The 25,731-nt window shown below is 40.7% G+C and overlaps 2 protein-coding genes across 2 annotated transcripts in view; one reads left to right on the plus strand and one right to left on the minus strand.

The window, feature by feature from the left end:
- Nucleotides 1–25,731, minus strand: part of LOC129363100 (protein shisa-8) — a 281,634-nt gene that overhangs the window by 87,361 nt on the left and 168,542 nt on the right. The window lies entirely within an intron of this gene.
- The window catches only part of myo15aa (myosin XVAa), a 36,420-nt gene that overhangs the window by 9,913 nt on the left and 776 nt on the right, over nucleotides 1–25,731 (plus strand). The window contains exons 19-65 of the mRNA XM_055034938.1: nucleotides 14–174; nucleotides 264–309; nucleotides 389–513; nucleotides 1,773–1,890; nucleotides 2,033–2,208; nucleotides 2,483–2,567; nucleotides 2,763–2,816; nucleotides 2,976–3,061; nucleotides 3,323–3,449; nucleotides 4,008–4,103; nucleotides 4,184–4,419; nucleotides 4,783–4,973; nucleotides 5,403–5,475; nucleotides 6,297–6,488; nucleotides 6,584–6,702; nucleotides 7,420–7,514; nucleotides 8,506–8,632; nucleotides 9,930–10,286; nucleotides 10,523–10,587; nucleotides 12,256–12,393; nucleotides 12,468–12,525; nucleotides 12,607–12,754; nucleotides 13,034–13,127; nucleotides 13,530–13,659; nucleotides 13,779–13,894; nucleotides 14,042–14,101; nucleotides 14,590–14,665; nucleotides 14,765–14,880; nucleotides 14,972–15,090; nucleotides 16,047–16,188; nucleotides 16,432–16,543; nucleotides 16,701–16,775; nucleotides 17,031–17,233; nucleotides 17,316–17,440; nucleotides 17,554–17,617; nucleotides 18,036–18,108; nucleotides 18,278–18,351; nucleotides 18,437–18,519; nucleotides 18,599–18,729; nucleotides 19,991–20,085; nucleotides 22,009–22,086; nucleotides 22,282–22,378; nucleotides 22,481–22,641; nucleotides 23,464–23,597; nucleotides 23,794–23,927; nucleotides 24,549–24,682; nucleotides 25,533–25,673. Coding sequence (XP_054890913.1) covers nucleotides 14–174; nucleotides 264–309; nucleotides 389–513; nucleotides 1,773–1,890; nucleotides 2,033–2,208; nucleotides 2,483–2,567; nucleotides 2,763–2,816; nucleotides 2,976–3,061; nucleotides 3,323–3,449; nucleotides 4,008–4,103; nucleotides 4,184–4,419; nucleotides 4,783–4,973; nucleotides 5,403–5,475; nucleotides 6,297–6,488; nucleotides 6,584–6,702; nucleotides 7,420–7,514; nucleotides 8,506–8,632; nucleotides 9,930–10,286; nucleotides 10,523–10,587; nucleotides 12,256–12,393; nucleotides 12,468–12,525; nucleotides 12,607–12,754; nucleotides 13,034–13,127; nucleotides 13,530–13,659; nucleotides 13,779–13,894; nucleotides 14,042–14,101; nucleotides 14,590–14,665; nucleotides 14,765–14,880; nucleotides 14,972–15,090; nucleotides 16,047–16,188; nucleotides 16,432–16,543; nucleotides 16,701–16,775; nucleotides 17,031–17,233; nucleotides 17,316–17,440; nucleotides 17,554–17,617; nucleotides 18,036–18,108; nucleotides 18,278–18,351; nucleotides 18,437–18,519; nucleotides 18,599–18,729; nucleotides 19,991–20,085; nucleotides 22,009–22,086; nucleotides 22,282–22,378; nucleotides 22,481–22,641; nucleotides 23,464–23,597; nucleotides 23,794–23,927; nucleotides 24,549–24,682; nucleotides 25,533–25,673 — 5,640 coding nt within the window. The remainder of the gene's footprint in view (nucleotides 1–13; nucleotides 175–263; nucleotides 310–388; nucleotides 514–1,772; nucleotides 1,891–2,032; nucleotides 2,209–2,482; nucleotides 2,568–2,762; nucleotides 2,817–2,975; nucleotides 3,062–3,322; nucleotides 3,450–4,007; nucleotides 4,104–4,183; nucleotides 4,420–4,782; nucleotides 4,974–5,402; nucleotides 5,476–6,296; nucleotides 6,489–6,583; nucleotides 6,703–7,419; nucleotides 7,515–8,505; nucleotides 8,633–9,929; nucleotides 10,287–10,522; nucleotides 10,588–12,255; nucleotides 12,394–12,467; nucleotides 12,526–12,606; nucleotides 12,755–13,033; nucleotides 13,128–13,529; nucleotides 13,660–13,778; nucleotides 13,895–14,041; nucleotides 14,102–14,589; nucleotides 14,666–14,764; nucleotides 14,881–14,971; nucleotides 15,091–16,046; nucleotides 16,189–16,431; nucleotides 16,544–16,700; nucleotides 16,776–17,030; nucleotides 17,234–17,315; nucleotides 17,441–17,553; nucleotides 17,618–18,035; nucleotides 18,109–18,277; nucleotides 18,352–18,436; nucleotides 18,520–18,598; nucleotides 18,730–19,990; nucleotides 20,086–22,008; nucleotides 22,087–22,281; nucleotides 22,379–22,480; nucleotides 22,642–23,463; nucleotides 23,598–23,793; nucleotides 23,928–24,548; nucleotides 24,683–25,532; nucleotides 25,674–25,731) is intronic.

Here is a 25,731-nt window from a genome sequence, read left to right on the forward strand (position 1 = left end):
CATGTGTCTGTAGATGGTGTCGAACCTGTTCCTGGCTCACGCAGACGCAATAGCTCAGCAGAGAGGAGGAGGCCACATGAGGAAGAGCAGCTCAGTCACCAGAAAGTACCAGCCGCCCACCGTCAGCAGCAAGTTCCAGCAGTCGCTGCTGGAGCTCGTGGAAAAGATGGAGAGGTGAAGCCCACCTGCTATTAGTTTTAGGTTAAAAAGAAAACAAGCTCTGTGTGTGTTATCTTTATAATCTATTCATTCTTTCATTTCAGGTGCAACCCTTTTTTTGTTCGCTGCATTAAGCCAAATAATATGAAGGTAAACCATCTACGTTCTGTATGTTTGAGCTCTTGGCGGATTTGCTTATGAATCAGTGCATTTGTCCAACTGTGAACAGCGGCCAGCCGTGTTTGAGGACGAGCTGGTCAGCAGCCAGCTGCGACACTCCGGGGTCCTGGAGACCATCAGGATCCGCAGAGAGGGCTACCCGGTCAGAATGCCATTCTACGTCTTTCTCTTCAGGTACTGAGGCCTGAGAACCACCGAGATCTGCCTTTAGCGGCACCCAGGAGGCATTTTAGCTAAATTATTTGCAAAATGTAAATGTAAGAACTAACTGACGACTTGTTCAAAGACGTTAGACTTTTATGACGTCAGAAACATCTCATGGAAGATGTGCAGTAGGAAAAGTTTTAATCACTCCTGGTTCAAAGAGTAGTGGACGACACAAAATTAGTAAAAAAAAAAAAAAAAAAAAACTGACGTGACTTCTGCTGTGTTTCATTCCCCGACAAAAACAGATGTTACTATAAACTGAAAAAAAATTTTAAAAACCATGTCTTTTTCATTCTTACTGTCTAAATCGAATCAGAATAAATATCCTGGTAGGTTACAGGGTAAAAAAAAAAATAGGGTAGGCAAGAATAAGCTTTGCTTCAGCCTATTCCTTTTTTGGTAAATTGTGGGTTACTTATTGTTTATTGTTATTTCTTTGTTGTTTCTGGTGATGTGGACAGTTTACCAAAATAAAATGAATGAATGAATGAATGAAATGAAATGAATGAATATGTGAAGTTGGCTTTTGGTAGCTTCTAATTAATTCATTTGAGTGGATTTGTATTAAGGCAGCTCCTCACATGCCACTTCTTTCTGTGGCGTAGTGATAAAAATAAATTAGCCAAGATATCTTGAAGGTATTTGCAGTTCTCCATAGGGATTTTGTTTATTCTTGGGAATAATTTCCAGATGCCAGATAATTCCACATTTATCAGATCAAGCAATTATATGCATATAGAGCTCTGGAAATAAAACTAAGAGACCACTTACAATGATCACTTTCTCTGATTTCACTTTCTATCTGTATATGTTTGAGTAGAATAAACATTGTTCTGTTATTCTGTGAACTACTGACAACATGTCTCAAAAATTCCAAGCAAAGATTTATTAGCAGAAAATGGGAAATGGTCAAAATTGCAAAAAAGATGCAATGCTTTCAGACCTCAAATAATGCAAAGAAAACAAGTTCATACTCATTTAGAAACAACAATACTAATGTTTTAACTCTGGAAGAGTTCAGAAATCAATATTCGGTTGAATAACCAGGAGGTTTTCAGTGGGGTTCATTAGCTGTGGGCTTTTTATTTTGAGTTGTATGATCAGCATGAATGAGAAGGTCCAATAATCATACCGGTCGATATTAAAACCCCTCACCAGAGGTTCTACATTAAATTAAGTCGTGTGGTGTAGCTTTTTTTCTCAGACTGGTGAATTTTGTCTCTCAGGTATAAGTCTCTGGTTGGACTTAAACAGCCGCCGCCAGCAAACGGAGAAAACTGTGTGATTATGCTGAGCAAGCTGTGTCCCCTCCGACCTGGGGCCTTCCACATTGGGGTCACAAAGGTGAGAGACGTCACCTCGACAGAGACAACACCTGGTGCAACCAGGTTCTTCTACTGCACATAATGTTTTCATTGTGTCCATCCTTTTTGTAAGTTTACGCATTGCATTTGAAGGTGGCCTTTTTTGTGTGTGTAAATGGCAGCTGTTTCTGAAGGAGGACGTCTACCAGCTGTTGGAGTGCAAACGAGAGCGATGCCGAGAGCTCGCTGCGCTCACTCTGCAGCGCTACGCCCGCATGTTCTTCGTCAGGAAGCGATTTGTCGAATTTCGCAACAAGATAATCGGGTTTCAGGCGCACAGCCGGGGCTTCCTTCTCAGGTGAGATGTGACTTAAACATGGCAGCAGCTCCAGACGAGTTTAGCAGGACAGAGAGAGAAAATAAAAACAGAAATTTTAATATTACTCAAGTAAAAGAAAATGCCCCCCAATGCCCGCCCATGCCGCAAGGCCTGCATGCCAGAATACAAGACTTTGTGTATCTTGGAAAACTCATAGTAACTACATTTACTGTACGAAAATGTGGAAAGGTTTGTTCATTTTTATTCATTAGATCAGTTAAAGTATGACTTAAATTGTCATTCTCCTCTGTAGGAAGCGCTACGTGAAAATGAGGGAGAGTCTGGTCCGGTTCCGCTCTTATGTGCGAATGTATGTCAACCGCAAACAATACATAAAGGTGCCTCCACTCTCTTTTCGCATGCCTTGTCATTTGCTTTTTATGAGATCGGTAAAAAAAAAACAGAAAGCATTTTCTTTCTTTTTTTTTTGAAAACAAATGCAAAAGATTTGTTTTAATTTTTTGTTTGTTTGTTTTACATCTGATAGTCATAAATGGAAATAAAAAAGTGTGATTTTTGCAACCTGTTTCCAGATGAAGTTTGAAGCCAAGAGGAAAGCTGAAGAAGAGAGGAGGAAGAGAGAGATGGTAAGATGAATGCTCCCCTAGAACGTACATTACATTTAAATGATATACTGTAAATATTAATGCATATGTTTTTCCAAAATAAGTTTTGTAATATGCAGGGTAAATCAGTTCTATTCACTTTAATTTTTGCACAAAAAACACCCTGCACCACTCTTTTAGGAGCTGACGAAGCGCGAAGTGGTGAATGTAACCCATCTTGTGATTCCTGCAGAACTTGGCGCTCTCCTGCAGACGGCAGCAGGTGGGTAGATGTTCATCCTTCACATTAAGTGTTCATCACATGATGAACCTACTCATAATTTATGCTCTGAGACTCTGACAGCTCGTTAAAGGTGCGTGATCAAGCTGGATAGGGACGTCAGTAGTTACTAAATAAAACAAAAAGTTGAAAAATACGAACTTTAATGGCGTCTTCCAAGAAGCTCAAAATAACCTGTCTGGTCAGCATCCTGATGGTGCACAGAGTGTGAACTAATCTTTTTGGCTCACTGCATCGCCTCAGTCAGGAGGGAGCTGCACGCAGACTGCTTGGCCTTGCTGCAGGCGCCTCACATCCTGGAAGAAGCTCAGCTCACTTTGCCCCTGGACATCAACAACCACCCTTTTTACCGTTACGTACAGGTCCACTTCAGGGTAAGATGTTTGTAAACCTTCTCACAAAATGACTATTAACCCCGGACTGCAGTCCTGTGCTACTCAACGTCTGTCATGTTCCAGCCACAAACATCAGTGCGTTTCAGAATACGGGAAATTTAAATGAACAGACACAAAGTCGTGCATAACTCGGCCATAGAAGCCTCAGTATGTTCATTGGTTTGTTCATTAGTGTTTTTCAACAAATGTCTGCAGTCAGAAACAGAACAGTTTCAAAATAGTAAGATTAAATGTAACTCAGTCAGACTTTATTTTTCAAATTTGTGACTGTGGCAATTTTTTTCATTTAGAGATATAAGATTAAAATGGGCTAAACATAATTGTATTTTAATTTGTACAGAATGCTGATAAAACACATTTTTGTAACTGTAAACAGAAATAGGCAAAAGTGTGAGGGTTATGAATATTCCTAAAGTTGGGTCTGGTATCAAGACAATACTGGTGGAAAATCTCTCCTTTTAAGAATAAAATCTCTTTTGGATTAGTCAGATTGTGTTCAGTTCAGAGTTATAAAACTTTAACGATTTGTTGTTGCAGGAGCCAAAATTTGGGATGCTAATGGTTCCTCTGGAGTTACCTCTAACCAAAGTGGAGGACGACCTCAAGAGAGAGGCTCTGGAGCTTTTCAACATGGTATTCTGACCAAAAAGAAAAATGCTTTACTATCAGAAATCCACCTGTTCATCATTTTTACTTTGTCCTGGCTTCTTGAGGTTTTGCGGTTTATGGGGGACCCTCACCTGAACGGGGCTCAGGAAAACCTGTTTGGGAATTACGTCATCCAAAGAGGGCTGATGTCTCCGGGTTTACGAGACGAGATCCTGGCTCAGGTCGTTAATCAGGTGTGGAGAAACACGAACCTTGAAAACGCCGAGAGGGGCTGGCTGCTGCTGCTGGCGTGTGTTTCCAGCTTCGCCCCTTCGCCCAGGATGGAGAAACATCTGCTGAAGTGAGAAACCAAACCCAATAAAGTTTTATTTTCAAATAAAATGTTTAAAAAATTACATTAAATTTAATGTGACATAAAAAAAAAAAATTCAGAATTTTTACATGTAAAATAAAAATGATTAATTTAGGTTATCATAGTATGGAGAGCCATGTCAACCAAAACTAAATGAAGAAATAAATAGGGAAAATAAATAAATAAAAAATGAGTAAAACAAATAAATAATCAAGCAATTGGAATATTTATTCCCATTTATATTTATACATTTATTTATTCACGGATTCATTTATTACCCCTTTGAAAATGAAAATGATAAATGAAAAAAAAAACAGGCTTTTTACATTAATTTTGTAAATCGTTGCTCAGGTTTGTGTCAGATCATGCCCCTGCTGGTTGCCAGGCGCTACTGCAGCACAGACTCATCCAAGCCAATCAGAAGATGCAGCAAAGCCTCGGCTCCTTCCCCGAGGCTGCGCGGACCTATCCGCTGTCTCTGCTGGAGTGGACGGCCAATAGGAAGAAGGCAAACATGGTGCTGCAGGTGCACTGCTTTGATGGTGAGACGCTTGTCTACAAATGGAAAATGTTTATATTTTTCCGTTCTCAAGGAAATGCAAAAAGTCTAAAAGGTGAATAGTAAATCAAATGCGTTGTTAGAAATGAACTTCCGTATATCTGTTTTAAAATGTATTTTTAAAGCAAATACTCTTAGCCGCTGGTTTGTATGCAGCTTTTTATCGATTAATTGAAAGGCCATGCTCAACGTAAAGAAGACATATCCACCAGACATCACTATTATTCAGCGAGATCAGTTACAGCCTCATTATCCCACTATTGATTATTCATTACCAGGTCGTATCAGGTGGCTTGAACGCCGCTGGCTTTTAAAGGGACGCATTATCCGGTCTCCATAGCTGAAATGATTTTTCAGAAGATAAATAAAATAAGGCCACAGCTTTTTAAAATTTGCTACTTTTCTTCTGCAGGAGGATCCTTCCTGTGTCCCGTTCATTCTTGGACCAGCGGGGAGGATTTAGCGGGACATATCCTGCGTCACAGGTGCTAATAATGGACTCAGCTAATTTGTATTGTAGGCATTCCTTCAGAAAAACAATGTGCTCCATATTTATTAAATGTATACTGAAATAAAGATGTGAATTAATCTTCACTTGCAGTAGCCTAACATAACAAAACAAATCTAACATTTGTTGAAGACTGGTGAGAAAAATCTGCTTCTGTGTCACAATGTTACAAAGTTAAACCTGTATAAAACTGAAAATACCTTTTATTCTGTGTTTAGTTTGATTATACTAATTATTTCAATGATGTTAAAATTCATATTGAATATATTTTAACATTAAAGGATAAACTCATGTATTTCTCTCTGATTCCAAATCCAGATTTTGTGATTTTCACAATTTATTTACAGAAAAGTTAACATTGTCAAATACCAAAAAGGATGTATATTCATACAAGTCAGGGACCTAATCAACAAATTATAACATATGGTAATATTTTAACTTAGAAAGAAACAAGAAACCACTATTTTGTGAAATATCCCAGCTTTAATGGACTTTTTAATCCACACACACCAGTTGTTCTTGTTGCTTTTTGGCTCAGGTAACAACATAACTAATTCCTCATATTGATGCTTGCTTGAATTGAACAGACTCAGACTATCCAACTACTTTTTGAAACACATTGTTGCGTATATAATAAAAAAAACAATTGAAATAACTTCATAAGATGCGTTTTTCTTACCGTCCTCTGAGTAAAAGTACTGAAAAGGTCGGTTTATTTATTTTTTTACAGGGATGCTAATTAATGTGGAGGATGCTGTAGATAACAGTTGGGCACCCGGCATTGTTTTGGCTTTGCAGAGGAGTTTCCGACTGGTGGAGGGGGAGTTCGGTTCTGATGAAGGAGCAGAGCCAGTGGGTGGAGTTAGCCGGCCATGACTATGTGCTGGACCTGATAGCGGACCTGGAGCTTCCTGTGGACTTTCCCAAGCAAAAGAGTTACTTCATCATCAGCACTGATAACCCAGCTAGAGTCAGAGCTAATACCAGCCTGTCAGTCTGCAGAATACGCTCAGTAACATCAAATCCAGTAACGAGAACCTCTGGTTTGTGTTTGATATGGTGGATTATTCCCTCTCTTTTCCCAGCACCTTGTTGGGCAGCGGCTTTGACTCAGACGAGGAGCTTCCATCTTCCTTTCCTCTGAGCAGCAGCGGCAGCAGACCAGCCCACAGCCTGCCTGACTCTGATGGTTACTACAGTCACGGTGCACAAACACACACTGAGTAGTTCACAGAACAAGAATAAAAAGACGTTTGTAGGGACGATTTGACCTACAGGAGGCTGTATACACAACTGCTGAAACGAATCATCATCACAGTGAAACTTGTCGTCCTTTACTAGTACGAAATATGTTTTTGGGTAAAAGTAAGGATGATGATTACACTTTCTCCTTTTCACATACATATATTTCCATGTTCAGAGTTGACAAATTCTGTAATGTAAAAAAAAGGAAAATCTGAACACGAGTTACAAGTTTCCGGCTCAAGATAGTGATTCCTTTGTGCCGATTTCATCCAGTGATGGGGAGGAAGTTTGGAGAAATGTCCTAATAGACTGCCACCCTGACCTGTGATTGACAGCGCTCACTCAGCATAAAGTAATACACCTAACTAAATATGTGTAAAAAAAAATAAAAATAAGAAAAGTTTCGTTTCTATTCAAAATCAATATTTCCTATGGGATTCTACACTACAAAATACGCTACATGTTGCGGTATATCGCCAACTTGTTGATTTTATGCCTAGGAAACTTGATGTTTTCCTTAAAAATCATATTGACTTTGTTTTCACATTATGGTCGTCTGTGAAACTCAGCCTTGTGAGAACTATGGAAATTGTTCTCATGCTCATTGAGATGCTGATTAAAATCTTTTCAAAGGAGGTTTCACCCTCTATTATCCCGCCTGTTTTTCTGTATCCAGCAGAATCGGACACGTTCAGCGACGGTCAGACTCAGAGAGGAATGGACCGCTACCTGGACAGCCTGTTTGACCCGGTTCTGTCAGATGACGGCGTGGTGAGTGTTCACACTGACGTCCTGCAAGTGACACAAATAAATTCACTTTCAAAAGTTTTTGCAACATAACTTTTACACTTATCGTTTTCCTCCCACTTCACAATGATGAACTACGTCGTGTTGGTCTTTCACATAAAATCCCAGTAAATAGGTTGAAGTTGCTAGTGGGGGCTAAATATGGAAAAGCTCGCAGACTGTAAATACTCTTGAAAGACACTGGCAAAAAGCTGCAGCTGCATTTTCAATAGATTTACGGATTTATCAGTTAAAAAAAGGTCCTCAAAAACCAAAATGAGAACGCGTTATGGTTTTAATCTTGCAGGTTGAACAAGTAGCCAGCTGAAGTCCTGAGAGTTCATGAAAATGAGTCTGATAGATGGGTGGAACATGTGACCTACCGTCTCTGTTTGTGTATGAATGGGGCAGACAATGAGGATGATTAGGTTTCTGAAGGACCTACCGTATATGATCGCAACAGCGGGCAGAGAACTTTAACATGCAGGTGAACGATTCTCTTCTCACCACAGTTTATCGTGTATTATGAAAAAGAAAAGAAAGAGACACCAGGCAGATTTTTCCTATGTATTTTCATATGTGACAGCTTGCTAGCTTGTTAACACAAACTCATTTTGATCGGGGGAATTTCCAAACTAGAAAATCTGCAAACCAAAGTTATTTTTGCGTGAAAAAAAAAAAAACCTTAAAGGTTGAGATGTACTGCAGAAGTGTATATTTTGTGTCCTAACAAGTGTGACTGTGTGTGGTTGAGCATCACCTACAGTGTGTGTGGTAGTACCTGGAGAGTATTCAGTTCCTGCGGCTCCACTCGCAGGATGATTCAGCCACGGTCTGAATCGTGCAGCGCACTACGTCTCGCGGTCTCTTTGCTGTTAATCCCGTTCTCTCTGTCGTTTAAACTCCAGTTTTTCACCATCTGCAAACATTTCTTGTTGTTCCTCTGCCCGATCCAAATGACCTTTCTGTCGGCAAGAACATGGAAAAGGCCGCCTTGTCTACCAGAATGAAGGGAGGAGGAGGCGTCGGCGTCGCAGGGGAAGGCGGCGGCGAGGGGCAAGCGACTCCCACCCGGCCTTATCCACCGGGGATTCGTCCTGGAGGTGAAACTCTGAACCTTCCCTCTGTGCAGTTTCTGTCCCGACTGTGCAGCCTATTACTTTATTTTGTATTTCCTCTGCATTTTTTATTTAATTTTTTTTACATTTCTGTCCACAGCTCTTCCTTTGTGTTGTGGTGTGAATCTTTGAGACCATAGTAAGATTCCTCACTATAAATGCTTCAAACTAATTGGTTCAAAATGTGCTGAGTTGATTTCTTTTAGTCTCACACAAAGGAACTTATTTAATACACTATAGTGATTTTGTTTTTATTGTAAAGGTTGATAAACTCTGTAGGGCTGTTTAAAGATTCATGTTCACGGATCAACACTCCTAATCTGGCGATTAGGAGCCACAATGAGCACCAACCTCATTCATAATGCATCAATAGCATCCACTGCAACAACAGGTGTTTTTAAATGACATGGCTATCGTTTCACTCCTAGTTTCCACATTTTTATTAATAAAATAATCTTATTTCTATTAGGGCTGCCATCTTTACTCTTCTAATTTTTTTTCTACTTCTTTGTCGTTGCAACTTATGACACATTCATGAGTCATCTCGTATAATTAATGGATAATTAGGCAGAAAGTGAAGAAAACTGAGTATATTATCAACTTATAGTATAACTAGAGTTAACAAATGATTGCTGTCTCTGTGTGGGGATTAATTGTGCCTCGCAATAGTATTCAGTAATACATAGTTGGGAAGTTGTATGCTCTAAACATACAACTAGAGCAGCAATTGTCTGGTTTGGACTGAAACATCTTTATGGTCGAGGCAAACATCCAAATAAGGATTTGTGGGAAAATTAACATTCACATCCAACCACCATGACTTCTGAAGAAGAATAAGCAACAATTCACTTTGGATAGATGGGCAAACTGGATTTAAATCACCAATTCAATTTGGTTCAATTCAGTTAGTAAAGCTCCTATTCCCAATACATACCAAAGCAGCACCACTGCAACAACAGGTGTTTTTAAATGACATGGCTATCGTTTCACTCCTAGTTTCCACATTTTTATTAATAAAATAATCTTATTCCTATTAGGGATTAGGCAGAAAGTGAAGAAAACTGAGTATATTATCAACTTATAGTATAACTAGACCGGACACTCTTTTATAAGTTGGTGTTGGAAAAAATGTTTTGTTTATTGGAATCTTTAAATCTTTGTTATGTCTCTAAAATGCAGATTGATTATTTTACTGAGGGTTAACTATCCACCAGTGCTCCAAAGCGGCAGCAGAAAGCATTCCCTTGACTCTGATTTTGTTCTCTACCTGCTGCTCTTGAAGCCGTCCCAGTGCTCCCAGTGGCCGGAGGAATGATGCCCCCCAGGCCAGTCCCCTCCTACCACCATCACCAAGAACGACACCAGCAGGAAGAGGAAGAGCCGCAGCAGCCCGAGTACCATCAATACAACCGTCCCCAACAGCCCTACCCTCCACCCGCCTCCCCCACTCCCGCCTCTCGCGTAACGCCCACTCCTTTGCCCACCCGGGCCCCCGCTTCAGTGCCCACAGCTGCCCAAGCAGCTGCGAGGGAAACGGACGCATCGTCTTATCTCGGGGGCGTCCCGGGCCTGCCGGGGATGACTGCTCTCCCGACGTTGCCCGCAGTCCCAGGCTTGCCTGTGATGACAGGTGTGCCAGGTATAAGGAGAACGAGGCATGTGGCTTTCCAGCATGTGTGGCCTGAAACGAGTGGGCGTGGTGGGCTTCACCTACGGCTCAGAGTGAAAGCTTTAATCATGATTCCTGCCTTTCTAAAGCAGTTCTAGACTTCCAGTATGCTTTGTTGCAGTGAAATAAATGCACGCTCGGCATTTTACCGTGATATAATTGCATCGTTGTTGTTTCACCGTCGATTTCTTCCTCGTTTTCCTCAGGATCGGAGCAGGTGGTGCTGACTCAGCAACAACAAGCCATCATCAACCAGCAAGCTATCATTCTGGTGGGAATCATTTAATGTTGCTGTTATTTCCTACACTGTAGTTTCTCAAAGTGAATAATTATAATTTTTTACTTAACACTTGATGAAGTAAAAAAAAAGGTTTTGCAAAAAATATGGCCAGGCTCAGCCGGGGAACCACTGGAAGATGGGACAGGAAAAGAAGAAATGTTTTTTTGTGTGTTTTTCTAGAAAGAAAAATGTAAATAAGGCAAATTAATTATGATAAATGTCAAGCAAAATGATCAAATGAAGCAGAAAGATCTGCATAATAACCAACATAAAGCAGAACATTTACTGCAGCATCCTGTAGAAAAAAAATACCTTTCAATCTATAACTCACAGGTGTAAATTAATTTCCCGAACAAGCCCCAGTGATTGGTATTGTCCTGGGGAATTACATTAATTTTGCTGTAGATGTATAAGCAGATTATTGTTATGTTAAAAACACTTGACAAGTTGCAAAACTGACGAACCCAAAATGTTATTCAAAATGAATGAGATATCTTCAACTAAAGTACCTGCTCAATACATTTCTATGAGCAAATCACTTTCATCCTGGAGTACGTGTGGAATCACTATTTTCAAAAGGTTAGAGAAAATATTGATCAACTAAACCAGTGCTTCTCAAAAAGTGGGGCGGGCCCCCTTTGGGGGGCGCGGTGCGATACCTGGGGGGGCGCATGTGATCCTGGGGAACAGGCTTTTTTTTGGCCGTACTAGTATAAAGTGTAATTGCGCACAGTAGGCGGCAGTGGCGCTCTCATTGTTACTTCTGTCACGTTTGCGCCAGTGCAACATTTTACGACTTACAAGACAACAGGTTTGCCTTGGTTAGCAGTGTTAAGTCAACAAAAAGCTCCGACTGCGTTCTGTCTATGGCCTCCGTTATTCAACAATCCCCAACATGAAAAAGTTTTTCACAGGGATGAAAAGAAAAGCGGAGAGAGACAAAGATAATGAGACAACAGAAAGTCAACCGAAAGCTAAGAAGAGGAAATACGACGAAGCGTATTTAGCGCTTGGCTTCACTGTGACTACAGTTGGAGAGAGGAAAGACCGGTGTGTTTGCTGTGTCTAAAAATGCTCGCAGCGGACAGCATGAAGCCAAATAAATTAGCGCGTCACTTAAATACGTTACATCCCAATCACGTCGATAAGCCGCTAGAGTTTTTTCAGCGAAAAAAATGTTGAGGAAAAAATGTTATGCAGAGATGGATAGTCTCGGTGGGGAGTGGGGGGCGCGAATAGTTTTCTTCTTGCTAGGGGGGGCGTAACGGAAAATAATTGAGAAGCACTGAACTAAACTAACTAGAAAAGCTTCATAGGAGTGTAAACAAGCCTATTTTTAACAATTATCTTTACCAAACTAGTCTTGCATTATAAAAATGTAATTTTAGAGCTTTCTAATTCTTGCCAGACAGTCAGACATTAATCGTTTCTTTTCTTATCTGTTCTTGAATCTCTTTGAATTGGGGACTGATGTGTTGCTTTTTGAGATATTTCATGTTGTCAGTTTCTGTCTTGGTGATGGGAAGGAAGTAATTGAGCCTCGGCCAGTAAAAACTGATTTAACATCTAGGTGCAACTGAAAAGAAAAAACAAAATGAACTTTACATTCACGTCCTACAAAGCAGCAGACCTGTAATTCCTAATGTCAATCTGGTGCAGGCGCAGCAGATGACCATGCAGGCCATGGCGATCCAGCAGCAGATGTTGTCTTCCTTCCCTCCTGTTGCTCCAGCTCCCCAGACGCCACCACCGCACCACCACGCAAACCCGCCGCAGCGCTCACACACACCGAGCCCCGTGAGTAAAAGCATCCCATTGTATGCTACTTTCATCAACTTTCAAATATCATCTTGGTTTTTGTTTGTCTGCAGTCCAAAGAGAGCAGCGAGTCGCACAAGTCCAGCCCTGCTGCCGTCCAGCGGAAAACGAGTACGTCTGGTTGTTATTATATTCTGCAAATGTAGACATTAAGCTTTTCTGGTATTTTCTCATTTTTGGTGCATTTTCCAGGTACGACTCGTGGGCCGCCTCCTGAGGATGTTGTCCGGTCCAGTGTGAGCAACACGGAGCGAATCGATCCGAGCCACGACATTAAAGACATAATCAAGCAGCACCAGCCAGCAGGCACAACATCCTCAGTTGGGTCTCCAACTCAAAGGTAGCTCACTGAGTTATGTCAACGCAGATATCCTTATTAAATAAAATTTTCCTCATCCTTACATGTTTCAAGAATGCTGAGAAGGAATCGGTTAACAGATTGTTACACTTTCGTTTCTTGGGATTTTATTTCAATCAGATTTAAACTTATTTTTTTATTCACCTGTATCTGATTGGTCAGATCTAAAAACAGTGTTTAGTTGAGGGATTTTTTAAGTATATATCAAGAAAGTGTATAATAATCTGGTATGTATTCATCGTTATTTTCTTGTGCGTGCAGAAAAAGTGACGGGAAGAAGTTTGCCAAGAAACCTGACCCCCATGACGAAGCTATGGAGATCCTTAAAGATCAAATGGCAAATCCCCCGCAACCGGTAAATCGCAACCCCTAGAACTCTTTGGACAAGATTAATGCTGCAGTAAGGTATTAAAAGTTATCAAGCCTGCTCTGGGTGTAGCATAGGGCAGCATGGTAGCATAGGCAGTATATTTACCCTGTGAGGTTAGCATGTATCTTCCTGGTTTGGTCGCAAGAGAATATATTGCAGGACTCGGATACAGAATAAACAACGGTGGGAAGAAATATTTGGAATTGCCAAGTACTAAGAGTGTATTATGCAGTGTTATGATTGTCACTGAAAGAGATCTTCCAACTTTGCTGCGGTTGAGCAAAGTTAGAATGATTGTAGATGTTTTGGGAACCATAATCTGGTGTGAAGAGGGCCTAATCTACTTGAACACCAACTAGCTGCTACTTGTCATTTCCTGATGCTCAGTCACAGAAGAAGCCTCCACCCTCCCAACCCCAACCTAAGGAAGAGGAAAAAGTAAAAGCCGTCAAAGTAGCCAAGCCTCAACCTGCAGAGTTTGCAGCCAGTTCCATCATGATCCCCTCCCATCCTCCAGGTGAGCTTTTCCGAAAACTAGACATTGAAATAAACAGAAAAATACACAGCACATTTTACGCTCGCAGACTTTAACGTAAAGAGGAAGTCTGGTTGGACTTCATTCATGTGTCTGTCCAGTCTCTAGAGATTTACCAGTGGAAGAGGAGAATGTTCAGACTCAACTCCACAGCAGAACCAGTGATGAATATTACACCTACTCTAATGTCCCCTGGAAACTCTTCATGAGGAAGGAGGTGGGTTTAAGATCTTTTCTCCTCTAAATTTATTTTGCATTGCGACTAAATGCTTTGAGAGATGGGAATAATGAACACTTAATACCACATTTTGTGTCTCTGTGATATTTACTTGCTTTACTGTCATTATTTTTTGTCTCGATGCAGGTTTTCTACCCCAAAGAGAACTTGAATAACCCTCTGATCCTGGACTTAATTTTCAGACAGGTTGGTCAAAGGAATTTGTAGACATTAAAAGACAGTATGTCAGTTTTTTTGTCACCATATATCTGGGTAATTGTTTAAGTTTAATTTCAAATTGAAATAGGCTCATGTGATACTTTAATCAGATGTGGGATATTGAAAAATTACAAATTATTAAAAATGAATAACCAGAGATGGAACCAGAGACTGCAACAATAGACTCTTGCTGATGATGGATTTGTTGATTTTTAAGTGATTATTCAGATCAGGGATGAAGTTGTGCACGATTAGTTTTAAAATGACAAAAGAGTATTATTTAATCCAGTACCTAAGAGTATTTGACAATGTGACACAAGCTTTGAAATGGACACCACAAACATGTCAAAGAAGGTGATATGGTCATAACTAAGCTTCTAGACCTACATATGGAAGAAAACAAACCGTCTCTACAGTGAAACATTCTGATGGTGGCATCTTGCAAGGTAATGCATGCTTTTGTCTCTCTTTTGCAGATCGTACACGATACCTTCTCCGAAGCCTGCGTCCGCATCACTCAGGAAGAGAGACAGAAGATGAAAGACCTTTTCGGTAAACAAAACCTAACAAAATAAAGATCAAACGCGTATCAATCATTCCTGCTGCGGGTCTTTGGATGAAACTTTGAAGAACCCGTCTTCTTTTTAACAGCGGAGAACAAAGTGGATCAGGCTTCAGGAACGCATGACGAAAGCGTGAAGAAAAAAGTGGTGACCATGGCCAAAGACTCTTGGGAGATCTACTTCTCCCGCCTCTTCCCCGCCTCTGTGAGTTCCCCAAGTCTGCATCCCTCCTTCTTTTGGCCCGCACGAGTATCGGACCACAGTTGCATGTGTTCGGTTCATGTGTGCTTTTCAGGGCAGCGTGGGAACGGGAGTGCAGGTCTTGTCCGTGTCGCATAAAGGCATAAAGCTGCTGAAGCTGGTGAAGAGCGGCTCGACCGCTTCAGACTACTTCAGGGTGTTGAGGCCTTACAGGTGAACTTAAATTTTGGATTAGTGATTGAAATTTGCAAAGGTTTACAAGGAACATCTGTTGCACTAAAGCATCAGCCACACCTAAGCTGTACACTACAGTATAATCCAACCAATGCTGTTAACACTGTAAGTTATGTCCTCGTTTTTACTTATAAATTACAGATGTTACGAATGTATTGCAATAATCTAGGGTCCTTATGACTCAGGAGGACAGCTGGAAGGAAATAATGTGGGTCAGAACAAACTGATCTTCTGTCCTAAGGGACACTTGGGTGGTTCCTGAGTTAAAGTATTGCAAGGAATGTTCTTCTTCTGAAGGTTTTCAAGATTTAGTGAAAAAGAAAAACATCATTTTTCCAATTCTAGGATTTTTCCCACCAATCCTCAATAAAAATGACTTGCTTTTTTCCAAGTGCAAAAACTATTCAAAAATAAGCTGTATGCACACAGATTAGTGCATATAAACACAAACCTGATTCTAAACTATTATTATTCACTGACTAAATGTACCAGCTAGCAGAAGTCTGGTATTTCTTTCAGATGCAACTCTGAACGTAAAACACAACCGTAAAACCATATGTGTAGTTATCACTGCAAAACAAGGTAAATGACAATCTATAAAATAGAATAATATTGGCAAAACAGTGCAAATGAAAAATTTAATTGAGACAGGTTGCCTTTCAGACATACTGCAGCCCTATAAACATTCCCAGATTAATAGCCACACTGAAGATCTATGAATGTGTGTACTTGCCATTCTGGCTTTTTCAGTAGAAATAATTTCAGTACCTGCTCTTGAATAGATGATGTTTATTGTATCAGAGTTTTCCTACGGCGTACTACAGATGTGTTAGAAGCAGTTCTAAGCAATGAAATAGAAAAATTAGACCACTTAAGAAGAATCTTGACCTGCTTTGTCATTAACCTCACCTCCTGACCTTTGACTCCCTGTGCAGCTATTCGGACATCCTGTTTGTGTCTATCCCGTCGAAGAACATGCTGGAGTTCAACTTGACCAATGAGAAACTGATTCTGTTCTCTGCCAAAGCGCCGCAGGTCAAACATATGATCGACTACTTCCTCACAGAGCTCAAGAAGGTCAGAGAGACGTGTTCCACCGCTCACTCGCTGTTCTGCATGTCTGTCGTTTGAGTTTGCATTCTTTCTCTCTTTGAACCAGTAGCGCTATTTCTGATGGACTGACATGGTGGCTCAATGTCTTTATTGGTGGCGCATTATTGTAAAGTGGAAGAATTTTCAAGTATCAAGTACATTTTTACTCAACCCCTCACCTCTCTGACGTAACCTAATTAGAAAATCTAACCATGTGCGATTTCTCAGGACTCGGAGTACATGGTGGCGGTGAGGAATTACATCACTGAGAACAGGAATCACCTCAGCTTCCACAAAGGAGACATCATCCGGCTGCAGCACATGGATGGGCTGGAATCTGGTGAGAAACTTGGTGTAGACGCAAGAACAAGCATAAAAAAGTCTGGCTGTATTGCATGTTCTTTGTGCTTGTTTTTAACCTGATATATCCTTTCTATTTAATTTTGTTTTCAACAAAATATGTTGTCATCATTGTTTGCGTGTGGATTTGTATGCAGGAAAACAATATGGCTGCATTGTGAGGAAAACTGTCATGCTTCTGGAGGAGCTGAAGAGGGACACCCCAGAGTTTGGTGGGTGTGGCATAACTTTTTCTTTCCTGTGTGTTTGGTGAATATATTTTTGGTTATAATATGACCTGTGTTGCTCTTCTAGTTTTCTGTTTCAAAACATTTTTAAATAAAATTTGTTATATTCTTTCCTCAGAGTATATAAAGCAAAAAACAATATATTTCCAGTTCATTCCTCTTCCTTTTGCTAATTTGATGTGACCCTTTTTGTTTTGGGGGGGACTTTAAATATATATTTCATGTTTCCGAATGAGACAGGTTGGCGTTTCGGGGCTGTTTTTGGGAGGTCCGGAGTGTTTCCCAGCAATTACGTCCATCCTGTAGCTGCTCCTGACTTCCTGTTTCTGCCAGCGGAGCGTGCGGAGCCCCGCGACAGGCACGGACGGGTTGCCGCATCAGCTGCCGTTGCTGTGGCGATGGGCTCGGCTGTAGCTGCCCATGAGCTCGAGCTTTCCACAGAGGTGCAGACAGATTATACTTCCAAATTGCAGTGCACAAATATACTTTTGGGTTAAAACGCTGTTGTATGTTTGTGTGTGTCAGGTCGTGAACGAGATGTACGGGGACAGCTGGAGTGTGGAAATGGACGAGCTGCCTCTGCACAGCAATCAGTATTTAATGACTGAGTTTGCCAAGAAGTACTTCAGAGAAGCCCAGAGGAACAGGAGGTCAGGCAGATGCACTCCAACACATGTTCAGCCAAAACAGAGCCAGAATCAAGCCCTGATTTTACATTTGATAAATAAATATGACCGACCGTTCTGTTGTTTATCCCTCACAGTGAGCAGAAAGCCAAAAAAGGGAAGGAGGCCAGAGATCCTGCTGATATGATCAAATTCTCCAAGGTGATTCTACGGACCCCGCTCAAGCTCACACTTATGTCTAAACTTGTGCAGTTTGTTGCGTTATATTGTAAAGATAAGGAAAGAAAAAGATCATCCAATGGTCCTGCATGACTGGTTGAAGGATGTGGTTTATTAGGCACTCCATTTTAACTCAGAAGGTAAAATAAAGTCCAAGTTTTACCCAGTCGCAAAATTCAACATGGCCTCCTTTTTTACAAAACATGGTTTATTTGCACTTCCTACATTATGCATCTCATGAAATTAGTCATAAACACAGTACTCTACAGGTTGTCTCAGTGAAGATGTTGCCATAGTGTTTGAAAGTTCAAAATACACAAAAATATATTGGTTATTATTATTAGCTTGAATTGCTAATAGTAGTTGATCATTGGCACATTTCTCCATGTTTTGTTTTTAGTCTCCAATCCACGAGTCTCTGATTGACTTCTCTGACAGTGGGATGAACAGAGTGGCTGCTGATATCTCTATAGGTAAGAAGAGAACTGACTGGAGTGACAGACATCTGTTGGGAACCTTGGCATAAACTTTAAATTATGATTACAGTTGAGCTACACATGTTTAGCGTCTCTCTCTCATTTGTGTTCTGATTATTTTTCTCACAAGTGATTTATAAATAAAGTTTTATAAATTTTTTCCCAGCTATTATGAAGTTTATGGGAGATTTTCCAATGAAAGGCCAGACTGAGCAGGACCTGGTGGCTACTATACTAAAGGTATCATTTTTGCTGCGATCAATTCTCAATAAGATGCATTTATGTGTTTTTTGAGCATCATTTATATATTCCTTGATCACTGCAGTTAAGTAGCGACCACGGTCTGATAAAGGACGAAGCCTACTGCCAAGTGATGAAGCAGGTCACTACCAACACCAGTTCCAAACAGTAAGTCCTCCAGTCCTCTCAGGTTGCCCTCAGAGATGGGGTGATGGAGTAGCTTTAAGTATGTGTGTGTTTCCTGCAGGGATAGTTGCCAGAGAGGGTGGAGGCTGCTGTACATCCTAACAGCTTTTCATCGCTGCTCCGACGTCATGAAGCCTTTTCTGCTGAGGTTCCTGCAGGATGCCTGTGACAGCCCTGGGATGCCATACCAAGGTACGCAACCGATTAATTCATGTTCCTTCACATCAGACTAAAAGACTGCATTAAGATGCTAAAGATTTACCACAACATGGACAATCTTTGTAGAACCTTGATAGTTGGTATGAACTAAGGATACAGAAGACTCCATTTCCATAAAAACTGCCAGACTGTTTCGACGATTAAAGCATATGTCTGCCGTAATATGCTTGTGGCGGCTCATTATATGGATGACAGGATATCAGTACCACAGAGGACCACATGTAAAAGGTGGCACTTTTACATGTGATTGGGGTGAACCTCCATGGTTGCCCATCCAAACATCTGGAGAATGCTTGTCTACATGCCAACCTCTCGGACAGTTCTCCAAAAACTTTATCGAAATGGTTTTGCAAACACAAAGACACGTCCAGTTCTGCCTCTGCTCCAGGTGCAGCCTGAGGGATCTAGCCAAACAGCTAAAACACAGAATTCACAACCTCAATAAAAAAAGGCGCAGTGCCTTGCACATAGAGATTGGAATGCGTTGGCTTCTAGTGGGGAGACGTACACACCCTTCATTGCAGAGAGACCAAGAAAAGTTTTTTTTTTTCAAGCTGGGGAGCCAATGTGAAATGATTTTATCCCATTGACAAATCATATAAAGGGCTGAACAGGGATGAGGAAGAGGAAAGAAGGGGATCATAGTGATCAGCCCAGGGTGATTAAAGGATGTGGAGATTGAGCCAGTGTTTCTTTGACTGTATTTTCTGAAAAATCCACACCGAGCGCTACACCATTTTGAAATTACTGCACAGAATGGCATGCACTGTAAAGAAACACCTGATGATGCAAAAATAAGCTGATGAAAGTCCTTGTTATGTCCGTCCCTTCAGAGTGAGACAGAAACTGATGATGGGGCTGCAGAAACCTCCTGTTTAAAAAGAAAAAAAAAAACAGATGGTTGCACAGAGCAGATGCCATACAAACATGTTTCCTGGTGGAGAAATTCTGGACACAGTCCTGGAAAAGCAGAGGAGAAACCTTTATTTTTTTTTTACTTGCTTAATGAGCTGAGTAGGGTCATACCTGGCGTCCCACTGTAGCAGAGTTTTCTTGCTTGGCTACGATCCAGCAGCATTTGAAGGATCACAGAGGTTCAGGAGACCTGGCGCAGGTCTTTATAGGTTGAGAACCATTCCCAGTGTTGTCATTGTGATCAGTTCTTCGCCAACAGACTGAGGTTCATCATAGTTCTGTATTAAAGTGTTTACTACCTGCTGGTTTAATTTGACAGGTATCGCCAAGGCTTGTCAGGAGAATCTGAAGAGGACATTCCAATATGGTGGACGTATTCAGTATCCTAACAGTATGGAGATCAAGGCAATACTGGTTAGTTGTTTTATTTCCTTGTCAATTATCCTTGGATCTATATATATATTGCTATATTGTTAGACTGAGGAAAGCAGATAAAAAGAAAACAATTGCCACACTGGAACAAATATGACAGGATAAATTAAAATATAAATCAATAACTCAAATTTTAAGTTGTGATTTATCCAAAATAGCAATGACTGTTAGTACATGGGCTTTTTTGCTATAAAGTTTGCTACTATAATGACAGAGACGTTACCTTATTATTTTTGGATTGACCAACACAAAGTATCACATATCTGTAAAATACAAATAAGTGATTCTTCTTTACCTACTTGGCTCACCAGCTTTCCCACCACTGCTGACCAAAAAGGATCCCCATAGTGTCATACTTCCACCACCGTGTTTTACTTTGTAGATTATGTAGATTGTGTCTTTTGCCAAACATACCAACCATTTTGTGGGTTGAGGTCAAAAAGTTGCTGATTAGTGGTCCATTACCCAGCCTGAGTTTAGGTGGAAGGATATATCCTAGTACGTTTGACCTATATTCTTATAACTTCCAGAAGATGGATTGAATAAAGCTGCATGAGATATGTAAAGTTTGGGACGGTTAGGTTTCATGTTGTATTAAGAGCCAAATGTAGAGAGGCCAGTGGCAGACAGAGTCGGTGGGATTTGACAAATAAAATGACTTATGAAAAGAAAGGAAATTAACTCAACACTTTAAAGCGATTGCAGATCTGGCAGCCAGCAAGAAGAGAGCTAGCATCGAAGAGAAAGGCAATGGCAAACAGACTACAATAAACAAAAGAATCTGGCAGGGAAGAAAGGAAACAAAGAGACTTTAAACTACTGGGAGAGTTCATGAGTGGGATGGGAATCAGGTGTGACTAATGCATTGCAGCTGAAGAAGAAACCGATCAGGGAAAACGGGACGACTTTAACCACGATAATAAACAACCCAAAAGCAATCCAAATACAAATACAAGTGAGAACCAAAAAACACAAACACCTGTGGATTTTCAGATCACTGCTTTATGCTTTGAGATTGGTCTGCATGCTGGCTCCTTGGTCTTCATGATGCTGCTCATTCACTAGTGTTTTCTAACAAACCTCTGTGACCTTCACAGAGCAACTGGATTCATACTGAGAATAAACTGAGGAAAAGCTGAGTCAATTTATAAATTACATTCATTCTAAAGGCAGTGGGTTTGAATTGAATTTTTATTGCTCTAGAAGTGTTCAAATGCTCACCTTTGTTTTTGTGAAGATGTAGTTTATTCCTCTTCACAATTTGCTACTTTGTATTGGTCTAGCACATAAAAACCCAACAAAATATACTGATGTCTTTGGTTTTGATGTTTCTGTTTGTCTTGAATGTATATTTTGATAGTTGTTCTCAAAGAAACAAAGTCATAGATCAATTAACAAACCTGCTCCATGATGTTATTAAAAAAAATACAATTTTTTCCGATTTGAAAACATTGTATGATTATTTTATTGTTTGTAAAGATTTACAGATTACTGCTTTGGTGATCGACTCAAACCTTTCCCACTTGTTGGAAACAAAAACATTGCTTTAGGCCACGGAGATTTGTCACAGTTCATTGTCTTCCAAATAAAATGGTATCAGTGAAACTGATACCCGACTTGAAGAAGGGCCTGTCTGAATTTGCTGAGCGTTGAGCAACAGAAACTCGCAGTCAAACAGTGTCTGCAGTAATACACAGCACAATCAGAAAAAGTGAACGCTGTTTGGGAAGACTTGTTTTGACAGATTTGTTCTAATCCTGTATGGAAAAGTTTATATTTGTAGTTTTAAGTGCTTTGCTTAAATACATGGCAGAGGGCTATTGAGGACTCACTCATGACAGCAGTGCTGTTTGGTTACGTGGATGGGTTTTCTGATATTTTTTCTTTTCTTTTGGCTGTGTGTAGGCTGGGCGCAGCTCAAAGAGACAACTTTTTCTTCTTCCGGGTGGGATTGAAAGGCACTTGAAAATCAAAACATGCTCTGTAAGTGTAACTCAGATTCAAAGAGGACCGGTAACAGTAGCTGTAATGAACTGTAAACATTAAACATTACGACTGCATGCAGTCTATTCGGACCAAGTGAAAAATAGTTGTGGATGGTATAAAAGTAGGAAGAAAAACAACACGCGTGCTAAATCTGTGAGGAAGGATGGATGTTAACAAACTTATTTATGTCAGGTCGCGTTGGATGCAATTGAGGAGCTCTGCTCAGAAATGGGACTACAAAGACTGGAGGCGTTGGACGAGTATGCAGTCTTTCTGGTTACACACAAAGGTAAAGTGTGGAGGTTTTGCTGTGGGGGAACTTGAAAATCTCAACACCTTTTACATTATGTAGCTGCATAATATTTGATAACGGTGCTGCTCTCTTGTGTAGGTCAGAATGTGCGTCCCCTGAACAAGCGTGAGTACATCCTGGACATCGCCACAGAGGCCGAGCCAGTGGATGCCAGCTACAGTCTGTGGTTTAGAAGGGTCGTATGGAGTCTGGCTCTTAAACTTGACAATGAGCTTTACGTCACCATGCACTACAACCAGGTACAGCATGGTCGTTTAAGCTGCGCAATGGCTAAACATCCCTCTAGCCATCTGGTCACAAAGTTACAAGTCACCCAGAGACGTTATCTCTCCTCTCCAGCTCACTCTGCGGGATCTCCAGGTGTTTTAGAAGGGATAAATAGAAACCCAGACCAGTTTAAATGACTGGAGGAGCAGCAGCATTATTCCAAAACCCTTTGGTCTTCCTTTAGGGGAAGGAAACTTGCTTCTGCCTTCTGTTTCGGGATCTTTTTTGGTCAGGATTTATGTCTCATGACCATTAGTTGGGGGGCAGGAAGGTAGACAGATCAGTTAATCTTCACTTTCTGGCTCAGCATTGCTGCAGACAAAGCCCCATTCTATCTATTTGTCTCACCCGGTTTCTGTTTAAACAAGTACAAATGAATGAAGCACTCAACATAAATGTCAAATGGACTGAAAGAAAAGCTGGAAACTATCTAGAAATGGCTTCATTTGCTTGCTCCTCTCTGCCGTACCTATAAAACCAGAGCTAGCCTTTCTCCCTGGCTTATGCAGGCTCATACAAGGAAACAGCTGAAACAGGGTGGACTCAGAACAAAGCAGAATCTATTATTCTTCAGTTTTTAAGGGAGGATGGAAGCATATATAACAAGTGCTCACAAAGGGGCATCTGCATTTTATTGGAAACTGTGCATATACGCTGCAGTAACTGACGCCTGAGAGATAAAGCTCCTTACCTGAAAAACAACAAACACCAGTTATTAATGTGCTTCTTATAGCACAATAGTGAAGGAGATAATTGTGGAGACTGCCTTCCACCCAGTTCTGTTGTTTTTCCAGGTCTTACCAGACTACCTGAAGGCTTTGCTGGGTGTAGTTCCTCAAGGTAAGCCCAGTGACCAGCATATGCAACAAATTGCCAGACTGGGCGCCCTACAGCATCGTGCCAAGGACGCCATTTACCTGCCCACGCTGTAAATATTCTCCTGATATTGTTTTCAAGCATGAATCATTTTCTTCTGCGTAAACTAAAGAATAAAAACAAGCAAACCAATGCTTATTTTTAAGCATTGGTAGCATATGTGACACATGTGTTACTGTGTCACATATGCAGACACAGTAGCACATGTAATGTAATAAAACCCACTGAATGTTTTTGTGTGTATTTAGCCGCGAGGTGCAGGAATGTGTCCCCTCACAGTTCTACAGCAAACAGGGTTCCCAACAATGGCTGAACATGGTAACGCAGCACATGCAGTACGTCCAGCCTTTAAACCCGCACCAGGCCCGCGCACAGTTCCTGGGTAAGACTTTGTTAATGTGTCCAACGTCTTTAACATTAATCCTTTCATGCATAGCGGTCTCTACCGTGGACAGCTATCTAAAAGCCATTTTCTTTTGCTTCCTGTGGATTTTTATGTTATAAATGCACACAGACCACTAAAGTGGACATGAATGCATCATAAAATACACTATCAACTACTGGCCATCAGCTGCAAATGCAAGAAATTATTTTTGTTAAATCCAATATGGCCGACAGACAAAAAAGCATGCCAAACGACCCGTTCCCTCCTTCTACTGTAGACGACTCTTGCAGCTAAAAAAAATAATGTGACAGCCCCTGAAGAACAATACTACTGATGTATTTTTCAAATAACAACTTTGTATTCCTACCTTTTATTCCTTAAGAAAATTTTAAAAATGGAAAAAAAATTGTGATAAAACATCATAATTCATGCATGAAAGGTTTAAGATGATTCCCCAAGAGACAGTTGTACGTCGATTGGCTCTTATATTGTTGACTGTTTCTTAGATCAGAAACTAATTCAGTAGTTGAAATGTGCCACAGATAATTTTTTTTATAAGAGAATATTATTTCTTATATGGCTGGTTGCATGAGGACATTTGTTTGTGTTTCTCTTCAGGTCTGGTCAGTGCCTTCCCCATGTTTGGCTCCTCTTTCTTCTACATACAGAGTTTGAGCGCTCCATCTATCCAGGCGCCCTGCATCCTGGCTGTGAACCTGAACGGACTGCACTTCCTTAACAAGGACACCCACGTGAGTAAAAGGCTAGCACATCCACAATGTCAGTCAGACATCCACAAAATTTAAATTCATGCTTCACATTACAAAATTGGACAAGTGTAGCGATGGTTATTTACCAGAGCTTTTAAGGAGTTAATACTTTTATTTTACCAAGTTACTTTAAAACGAGACAAATAGTCCATGTGCTGGTGAAGTTGTGTATTTGTTTGCTTGTGTTTATTTAGTGGGTTTCAATAATGGTGTTAGATGTTTAATGATTAAATAAAATTGTACCGATTGTGCATGATCAAAAGTGGACATGGAGTATGGACTGAGGTGCATGAAAACAGAAGAAACTGACAGGCAACATGATTGCTGAACAAGAAATAGGAGGTTGATTGATAACGGGGTGCAGCTGTGAGGGAAGGCAAAGCAGGCAGACTGAGGGACGGTGACTAATCAACAAAGAATAAGCTGAACTGATTCAATTTAGGAACATGAGAAAAAACATACCGACAATAATCTAAGAAAAATACATGAAACACAAAGAAAAACTTTGGAAATAAAGATTAAGGAATAAACTAATATGGCAACACCTTAACAACAATAATAAATATGGATTGTGGAATGGAGTATGGCAACATAAATAATCCACAAGGACATTAACACAAACCCCCCCCCCCAAAACATCCAAGGAATGTGACAGAGGGAACACTGTTTCCCTAAAGATGGTTTTCATTTCCATCTCCTGGCACTTGCTGAGCTCTGTATGCACCATTGGGAGACCGTAAACCACTTGCAAAAAGAAACAAAAACCAGTGGAGAAATGTTTATATTTGTTTGTTATGCTCACTTGTGAGCATGTTTGTGTGGGTGCGATTAGGACGCCATGGTACGTTTCCCGCTGAAGGAGGTACAGTCGACCCGCACCCAGAGACCAACTTCAGGCTCCAGTTATCCGTACGTGGAGATCATGATCGGAGACCTGCTCAACCAGCGAATCACGCAGCTGCAGCTGGAGCAGGTGTGTAACGGTCCTCATAAAAGATGCAGCAATGACCAATACGCAAACATTACATTGC

Source organism: Poeciliopsis prolifica, unplaced genomic scaffold, assembly GCF_027474105.1.
Source record: "Poeciliopsis prolifica strain line A6 unplaced genomic scaffold, Auburn_PproV2 SCAFFOLD010, whole genome shotgun sequence".
NCBI lineage: Eukaryota > Metazoa > Chordata > Actinopteri > Cyprinodontiformes > Poeciliidae > Poeciliopsis > Poeciliopsis prolifica.